General features: G+C 41.2%; 2 protein-coding genes across 2 annotated transcripts in view; one reads left to right on the forward strand and one right to left on the reverse strand.

Moving 5' to 3' along the window:
• The window catches only part of NPTN (neuroplastin), an 88,849-nt gene extending 83,526 nt beyond the window's left edge, over window positions 1-5,323 (forward strand). Inside the window, exons 9-11 of the mRNA XM_015560787.1 lie at window positions 2,998-3,019; window positions 3,726-3,800; window positions 4,331-5,323. Coding sequence (XP_015416273.1) covers window positions 2,998-3,019; window positions 3,726-3,786 — 83 coding nt within the window. The 3' untranslated portion in view covers window positions 3,787-3,800; window positions 4,331-5,323. The remainder of the gene's footprint in view (window positions 1-2,997; window positions 3,020-3,725; window positions 3,801-4,330) is intronic.
• REC114 (REC114 meiotic recombination protein) overlaps window positions 5,152-9,648 on the reverse strand; it is a 10,590-nt gene continuing 6,093 nt past the window's right edge. Inside the window, exons 2-3 of the mRNA XM_015560786.1 lie at window positions 8,083-8,151; window positions 5,152-5,577 (exon numbers count right to left, since the gene is read on the reverse strand). Of these exons, the coding sequence (XP_015416272.1) occupies window positions 5,413-5,577; window positions 8,083-8,151 (234 nt within the window). The 3' untranslated portion in view covers window positions 5,152-5,412. The remainder of the gene's footprint in view (window positions 5,578-8,082; window positions 8,152-9,648) is intronic.

A 9,648-nucleotide genomic window follows, 5' to 3' on the forward strand; every position in this document is an offset into this window, starting at 1 on the left:
AGGGAAGAGGGAGAGAGAAGCGTGATTGGCTGCCTCCTATGCATCCCCTGCTGGGGATTGAGCCTGCAACCCAGGCATGTGCCCTGACCAGCAACCTCTCAGTGTGTGGGAGGATGCCACACCAGCCAGGGCAAGAGATGCAGCTCTTTAACATGTTGAACACACATTCGTTATCTCTTAACTAAGGGTCATTAGGATCAATAAGTTACCTTATGGAGGAAATACAATAGGACCACATAAGGAAGGAAATTGGAAGTAACTAATCTCATTTGGTTAATCTATTCTGCTGTGATCAGGCAGCATTAAAGTGGGTTTAGAAACCATAAAACCCCATCCTTCATGAGATGAAGGCAGTGAAAAAGGAGCTTTGACCAGACAGTCCACTCTTGGTCATTTTGACTTTAAAGCCATCTTTTTGGAGGTGATATTGTATCAGGTAATCTGTTACTTATTAGGCAGGCAGTTACCTCTACATTGTGAGGTGCACCTGGGGTCAGAGGGGTGAGGGCTACAGTGCATTTGGTTGGGAAGACCAGATGCAGAGAAATCAGTGTGTGCAACAGCTCCACCAGGAACTTCGCTCATAAGATGGATTCCAGAAGCATCTTGTTTCCATTCTCCCCCAGTCCTCTTTCTCTCATCTAGCTAGTGGCTGTAATACCCAGATGGAGAGGACAGTCCTTGTTTAAGCAGCTGTCTTTTGGCCTGAGGGTTTGGGGGTATGTTTATACTTGTCGGTTACTATGACTTCTTTTTTTTCCCCCCTCAATTGCATCAAACCCTTAAAACATGGTGGTAAGTGAGCGATATGCATGCTTTTGGAGTTTGTTTAATCTCCGCTTCAGTCTATACAGTGCATAGTTCATAATGTTAACACTTTTCTTCAAGTTTACTTCATTCACTTTCACAACTAACTTGGATTTCAGTTTGCTGTTTAAATCCTCATTTACTTTGATTTTTGTACCTTTTTTTTTTTTGTAGTTCTGTTTTTTCCCCCCTCTCCTGATTTCCCTGTGAGGGTCAAGTTGTTTTTTGTCTGACCTGTAAGGGAGCGTGTTGCTGCTGTCAGCCCAGGAACTAGGGGACACGAAGCTGTTTGTAAATGTGAAAGTGGATTTGGGGAGAGAGATGATGGGGCCGTGAGATTTAGACACGACTGTGAACAGCTGCTCCCACTCACAGGCATGGCGGCTACACTAGAGCCACTGTTGCTACAATCCCTACTGCAGCCCTTTGCACGTTATGGACTGGACGTTCCTCAGACGCCAGGGCATATCTTCTGCAAAAGAAAGAAAAGCTGTGGTGTGACTGCTGGGGTTGGTGCTGACAGCGACATGCTTTAAGAAGAATTAGCCTGGCTGTTGCGATTCCCTCTCCCCTGCTTTTTCTTTTAAAGTTGGGATAGATGGAAGGTATTCTTGAATCGCTCGCTCTCTTGCTTTAGAATTTTGTATTTTTGGGTTCACAGCCAGAGCACTAAAAATATTCTGAGTTTGCTTCTGTGTCTTTTCCTTTAAGTCCCTGAGTGCTTAGTTCCTAGCATGTAGCTGAGCTGGCTTGGCCGGGATGCTGAGAGCATTAGGGTGTCAGGTGAGGGAGGATTTAGGCTGGGCTTGTGTGTTGGTACTTGCGTGTCTTTGTGTATCTTCACTGCATACACGGCACACAGATGTCGGGATGTGCTTAAGTCTTAGTTTGTTCTCTGTATCTGTTTGATAGTACTGTTGTCAGTAGTAGAATCCTGTGGACACTGATGTGTCGCTAGCCTGTGGTTTTGGCTAATAAGTTATTGGTATGTGGTTAGTTTTTTGTTTTGTTTTTTAAATCTGTTTCTGCTCCAGTCACTGTGTGTGCTGGCAGTGGCTTTGCCTCTCCGTTGCCTCAAAGGAACAGGTGGAGCAATGTCTCCCTCTGACAGACATTCCTCCTGATGTGTGCTCCTGCGGACGCCTGCACCGAGACTGTGATCTCCATAACTGCTTCATGTGCACCAAGCCCCCTTGTGGAATCCTGCTGAGAGTTTTTCCAGAAGCCTTCAGTGAAACCAAACCATTCTGAATCATTTAATCTACCTGACTTTTGTAAAACTAAGAGCACTTACTTGTTCCCTCCCCTTTGTGGGCCTTTAAAAAAAATTCTATGTATGTATAGCCCTGCTTACATGGGATCAAGTTGCCCTTAGCTGAAATAGGGAATAAAAACTTATAAATCAGAATAATAAAATACCAATTTAAGAAGGCTTCTAAACTCAGATAATGGAAGCTTTTAATTAAAAAAATAAGATCTCTGGCTCATCTGGGTTTGGGTTCTGGTTCTGGCCAGGGCACAAGAGTGAGCCATCTGTCTCTGAAGTCTTTTCCAGAGGGATGTCACCACTACTTAGCTTCCCTGCTGTATCACAGAACATCCTCTTGTTGCTACACTTGGCATAGCCCAACCTGGCTGACCCTGGCTGAACTATTGTGGCTTCCTCTTCCTCAATCTTATTCTCCAGACTGCAGACTCAAAACAGCAGGAACAGTGTCCTTTGGGGAAGTGAGGATGTGTGGCTAAATGTATAGAACATACACATCCATCTACATTGTAGGATTGAGCTAAAATTGTACATGCATTCACCATAAGAAAACAAACAGCAGGATTTTACAACTGAAATGTTGGTTTGTCTTCTCATCTATTTAAGAGTGAACCACTGGAACTTGGGGACAAGATGAACAATGACATTGCAGCCTATCTGTCCGCTATAGTTGCAGTTTTTCATGACAAGCATTCAAAGTGTTAACTAAAACCATTGAAACAACATATCCGCCATTAAAAACTTGAATCTAGAAATAATAACTCCATGAGTGTTTTGCACCTCCAGATGGAATGGCCTTGAATAAATGCTATGTTTTTACCACTTGATGTTTGTTGTTCTACTAATCCATATGCAATCTCACACTTTTCTCCTTTCTTCTCCTGTCTACCAATGGATTCTAAAAAAACTGAACACCTGTGTAGATGATGAACCAGCTGGGCCAATGTAAGTACTTTATTGGGCATTGAGTGACTAGCATCTGATTGAATTATTTTGCATTCATGTTTTAATCGGTGGAGTAGCTAAGATTGTAGGGAAGACTCTGCAGCCTGACATGCAGGTGGCTAATGGACAGGCTATTTCAGTAGCAATATAAAATAGAATACCATCTGTTTGAAATTTTGCATGTCCCATATGCTTAAATTGATATTGTGAGGAAAATGACCAGTATATCTGAGACTTTAAGTTCCATACTATATGGTTCCATTAACAATTCCCTGTATCCAGAACATGGAATTGCAGACTTGGTCAATCCAGGATTAGAATTTCCTAGAGTTGGAGACCAAACAGTACCCCAAGTTGTGCCAGAGGACCCAGAGCTGCCTCTGTAATTGAGTGTCATTTGTCATTTGAGAAAAGAATGGCACTCAATAGAGAAAAAAATACTTATTCTAACCTTATAGTAACTATAGTTTATAAGTCACAGGGAAAGTTACTGTATATTTTTTAAAAAGTCAAAAGGATCGATTAACTGAAGATATGTAGGCACTTTACCCAGGGAGTATTTTTATGTACTAACATTATGCAGTGAACTTCCTTAAACCAGGGATGGCAGTGAGTGAAAGAGTCCCTGTATTTCCATGTGTTATACTTTCCAAAGGTTGCTACTGACTTTGAGTTTAACTCTTGTAATACAATTTTTCCTCCAAAGGAAAACCAACTCTACCAACAATCACAAAGATAAAAACTTGCGCCAGAGAAACACAAATTAAGTACTACTTATAATGTAAGTATGACCTTCTTTAGAAGTTTTAAAAATTATATTGAAATGAACGTGGCTCTGTTGACCTTGTTACAAATTCTTCAGTATTTGGTGTTATGCTGCAAGATCTTTTTGTTCATTTCAGAGCAGCTCAGACTGTTGGAACCCATTATGTAGCAGCTGGAAAGGACCGTTTTTCAGCTGCATTGTTTCACATATTTATATAAATGCCATTTCAAAATATGTATGATGCTTCAAAATAACACTTTGCGCTACTGTTTACTTACATCTTTTAAAAGAGGTAAAGATTAAATTGTCATCTTGCGAGGTGGGATATTCCCAGAGGCCAGTTAATCCCCCTCTGCTTCTGAGGGCAAGGCAAGACCCATAGCTGGGACAGCTGGCCCCAGTGCCTCCCTGTCCGGCACATGGAGATCAGAATTTCACACCGCATCCCTGAGCATGCTGTTTGAAACAAAGCCTTGTTTTATGTGGCACTTAGTTCTTAAGTTAGGCTTTTAATTTCCAAATACTCTTTTTTTTTTTTTTAACAGATCTTTAGGTTCCTGAAACTGGTGGCAACATGACCTGCTAAATTTTCTGCTTGGACCTTTTTGGCTCTCTCCCATTTAAGTGAGCAACACCACGACGACTGTCTAAAGCATGCCTTATTTAGCCTCTTCTGTAAGGGTGACCTAGCAGGTACATTTCAAATAATGCTTCAGTGTAGAAGGTGTAAACTATTTTGGGCTTGATGTGCTGTGAATGTTGCTTCCTTTTCCTTTATTAGAGTATTTAAATAGAAGTGAAAAGGTCCTCTGAGGATCGGATCATGCATGCGCCATTTTTTACTTACTGCGACTGTTAATTTGGCAAAATGCACTGCTGCCATCTAGTGATAACATTTTGTAAAGTACAGCAAAACCTACAAATAAATACAGTATACAAATATATATATTTATATTTTGGGGGGTGGGAGAAATACAAAATAAATGCTTGTTTCAGTTTTAAGCTGCTGATATTCCTTATTGTATGTTGTCAGTTGAGGAAATTGTGCAGTTCTGGTACAAAAGATGAGTAATATAAACTGAAATCTGTAATTTTAAGGGCTTAACCTACGATTCTAATAAGAAGCTGGAATAGTCCACTGAATGGCATAATGAATTTCAGTATATATGTATGATTGCTTTTTAAGTGATTATTTTTCTGTTTGCTGATCATGTAAATTCTTATATCCTTTTGCACTGATCTGTTGAACCTTATTGTACATTTAATTAAGGCAAACTTTTATAATTTATCTTTAGTTTTCAGTGACCTTGAAATATTCTAGCATGGTATTCTATGCAACTAGTTATACTTTGGGGTTAACACTGTATTTTTTCACATTGATTTAATGGTTGAGTGTAGATTTTTCTCACTCAATAGGGTTCTCTCACTCAGTATGTAACCGTAGGTGCATGTACTCATGTTTTGTGTAATTGTTGATGTGCAATGATGTATAGAAAAGTGGATTCACCGGTTTTTAAAAATAAAACATTGATAAAAGATGTTTGGAATAATAGTCTTTATTCTAGTCTTAAGGAGGAAGCATTTTTCAATGCTTTCAAGTTTCTTAGTTCTATATGTACACAGAGTGTTAATTTCTCAACCCCGTCAGTTTTTTTAGTTCTTTTTCTACCTCTTCCACAAATGCTGGGAAATTCTGATCCATGAGGCAGCATCGGAGAAAGGAGCCTAACTCTTCAGCATTCCATGCAGATTGTTTGTGGACAAGGGGCAGCTCCTCTGACGCCAGGAGAGACTGGGGATTTCAGAAGAGTGGTTTATTAGAGATTATAGGCGAAAGCAACAGCGTGAATAACAGAAAAACTGCCTTAAGGAAAGACTAGGAAAATACACACCAAAAATGAGTGTTAATTATAATTAGCTTTACAGGGTTCCTTTACTTATTAATGTTTCTTAATATAATAAGAAGTGAGATAAACTTGTATCCTTAGCTATATGAAGTATATTAATGACATGATTTGCAATTTTAAGACCATGTTTTAATAAAGAATACTGTGCTGATAACCTTATGTGGATTGATAAGAAACCTATCAGTGAATGAACTCCATTAGCTTAATTTGTCATTCCCATTTCACTTTGGGGGAATGGGTGAGAGCAGTTCATTTGAAAACAGGTTCTGAAGGCAATAAAGAGTGGCCACAAACTGACCGTCCAAAAGTCCCATGTCTCTTTCTGGTCCTGACCACAAGGGTGGACAAACTCAAGAAAGGCATATAACTATGAGGGCAGTCAAGACACAGAACATTTCCATTCCCCACCCTCATCCCCCCCATCCCCCACCCAAATCCCTTCATACTACTACCTTTGTTGTCAAACCCTTAGCCCCACCGCCTAGCAACCACTGATCTGTATTCTCCATACCTTAGATAAATGAAATCATATCATGTTGAGCACTTTCTTTATATGCCTATTTTCCATCTGTATATCTTTTTTGGTAACTTGCAGTGTTTTAAAACTAGTTGAGTAAATAGGTTGCTAATATTTAAATTAGGAGAGTTTAAAAAGGTCTGACTGTACTTGGCAGTTTAGAAGATAGGGCACCACTGACCTGATGATGATGGCACCACCTTGGGGTCCACCTACATCTCCTTTCCTCCTCACATGAATTTAGTTAAGTAGGTGGTTTTATGCCTTTTCTATGGATGGGAAAGTTTGGTGTGTATGCATCAACTGACACTTCTCTAGGAACTATCTATAATAGAAATTTATTTTTCTAAATTGAAACTAGCTTTGCAGACTACCTGATAGTAGAAAGAAGAAAAATGAAAGTAACATGAAGACCTGTTCTCCAGGAAGAGCGACTGTTAGCATGTTAGTTTATCTCCTTCCATATTGTGTGTGTTTACTACAAAAATCAAGTCATACATGATGCTTTTGTAGCCTTTTTAAAAATGTAATGTGCTATGAATATCTTTCCAATGTCAATAGGTAGGGATATTTATACATCAATTCTATCGACTGCATTTTTGTCACATCTGTGGTTATTTCACACTTTAACCACTCAGTATCCTGTAAGTGAACATATATGTTGTTTCCAGTTTTGTTACTACAAGCAACACTGAACATCATCCTTACATGTATGTTTGGGTAGCAGAAATATAATTATAGGTAATAGATATGGCATAAAATTTGATCTATATTGCTAAGTTGCTTTCCAAAAAGTTTTATCAACTTACATTCTTAGAAAGACTTGTCTAGAAGGTGAGAGCGAACAAGAAGCATATCTGAACTCCCACTCTGGTGCTTTTTCTGGTTTGTACATGGTTCTTCTCTACTATGTAAATAAACTGGGATAAGGTTACACCTTTTATAGCAGGTGATATTTCCTAAATAAGGATATCACACCCTGCCTTGTTCCATGCGTTTTTGTGCCTCTACCATCCTTAGCCACTTTGATTCAATTAACTATTAACCCCAATGCGAATATGAGGCTACAAACAGCACCGTGAAGTCTGCCCTGCTGCTGGACAAAGAGGCTTTTACATTTTCCTGTCAGAGAGACTACTAAAGTTTTTTATTCTATGGTTGTCCATTTATTTTGAATTGGTGGTAAGCCAGGTGGGAAAAAAACTCATACTTTCTTTTTTATACCACTTTTAGAACAGTTTGATACATTAAAAGAAAATTCATCCTTGAATATTGACAAATTCCATGTAGAATTCTGTGAAAAGTGTAAGCTATTGGCCTGAGAGCCTGCAGCTGGGACTGCAGTGAGCAGACAGTTCCCAGGGAGCTCCCAGCAGAGCACACACCACGTAATGAGGCCAAGGAACAGGTTTAGGACTCCGGTCATAGTGAACTGCAAAGGGAGAGGGGAAGTGTGTGGGAAAAGTTGAATCCTCCTGATTTCCACACATACTAGCTGAAATCTTAGCACTGAAAATTTATACAGAAATCATCAATGATTTGTCTACAAATTCATATTGATATTTGTCTTAAAACAGTTCCCCAAATTCTTCCCTTTATTCCTCTTTTTGGGAAAGTAGTAAATTCTTTATCACACATTTGAAGCCCAGCACTGTAGGCCACTCCTGTGTTTCCTTAGGAGAGCAGCTCTTCAGTATGTGCCATCATGGTAATCTCACAACAGGGTTGATAGACATGGCCTGGGTCTGTCTCTAACCTCTTCCATAGTAACACTTCAGGTTAGTGTTCTAGAACAAGGGAGTGGGCAGAGGGATTCAAATGTTCAGGATCACTGTTTTCATGGAAGAAAACTGAACATGGGAATAGGCTGTACCTGAGCTAACTGGGTCACTGAGGTCCTTCCTCCTGGGGCACACTGCTGCTGCTCCAGCCGCCGGTGTGACTGCAATGAGACAACTGCCAGCTTAGCTGAACATACTCGTGAACACCACAGGCCATTAAAGAAGTGGAAACACATGAATTCATGTTCAGAGAAAAAAAATCAGGAGAAATCACTGTTGGTGTAGTTTGTCCTGCTTTCAGGTGGCTGCTACTTGACTTACCACAGTAGATGTGTATGCACAAGAGTTTAAATCAGAGGCCCCTGCCCTGTACCTGGGGTTCCTCAGTGTCTGTCTGACACCACTGTGTTCTGTCTGCAGAAGCCCAGTCCAGGATGTTGCCCAGCTTTGGATTATCATGATTTGTTACCTAATAATCATTAGGTACTACATATTCGCTGCAGAAAAATTCCATAATTACAATATAATTTTTTTAAATAAAACTGGTCTGAAAAAACAATCTCATTTTAGACATTCTGAGGGAATGGGTTCTTAGACCCTGGTGATAAAGGGAAGGGAGCCACAACGAACAAGGGAGTGGTCCAGCCCTTAAGAACCCCATGCCCATTGAGAACCTAACAAGAAAAACAGTGGTTAGAATGCAACCCAGGAATTGCTGGGCCTGAGGCAAAGGAGCCAAGCTTAGGACTTAAGCTCAAAGTGGAGGGAGTGAAGTAGAGGGGGTGTGCTGGGCTGAAGTGTAAGAATGTTCCAGAATGTGTGCCATATCTTTAGGAGGCTATTATGTGAGGGGCAGTTCTTGGGTGGCACACTGAGACGTGCTCCAAGCAGACACCATGAACAAGATGGAGAAGGAGGCTGTAGGCATAACAAGCTGTGAGGGCTGCTTCCACCTAGAATGTACGAGAGCCAGAAAACCAAGATGGTGGCACAGGTACACAATGGAGATTGCCTTGCACAACTACTTCAACAATACAACTAAAAGACGGAACGGACATCATCCAGAACCACAGGAAGGCTGGCTGAGTGGAAATTCTACAACTAGAAGGAAAAGCATACCAAGACTCAGGAGGTGCGGAGCGGAAGTAAAATACAGAGGTACAGAGGCGCATGCGAAGAAGGCTGGCGGCTGAGGACACTGTTGTCTTTTTCTATCGGGAGGGAGTCTCAAGCTCTGAGCTCCAGTTCCAGGCGAGTCTCTGGGGACCCAGACTCATACGGGAGAAACTGGACTGTCTGGCATCGGTCAGAACTCGAGGGCAGCTTTCTCTCAGAGGTGCTTGCAGTGATTGCCGGGACACTGAGAAGCAGGGCCTCTGAGGGCATTACTGAGAGCAGCCATAACTGCTCACTCCGCCCTGATGATCCCTGGGACCCTGCCCCGCCCAAGCCCTGCAAGAAGGCTTTTGCATATGAAAGGCCTGGCCCTTTGCAATCTGAAAATTACCTAACAAACTGCAGCTGGGCTGAAACCGGTTTGGCTCAGTGGATAGAGAATCGGCCTGTGGACTGAAGGGTCCCAGGTTCCATTCCAGTCAAGGGCATGTACCATGGTTGAAGGCTCCTCCCTGGCCCCTGCCCTGGTCGGGGCATGTGTA

Source organism: Myotis davidii, unplaced genomic scaffold (assembly GCF_000327345.1).
Source record: "Myotis davidii unplaced genomic scaffold, ASM32734v1 scaffold955, whole genome shotgun sequence".
NCBI classification, from domain to species: domain Eukaryota; kingdom Metazoa; phylum Chordata; class Mammalia; order Chiroptera; family Vespertilionidae; genus Myotis; species Myotis davidii.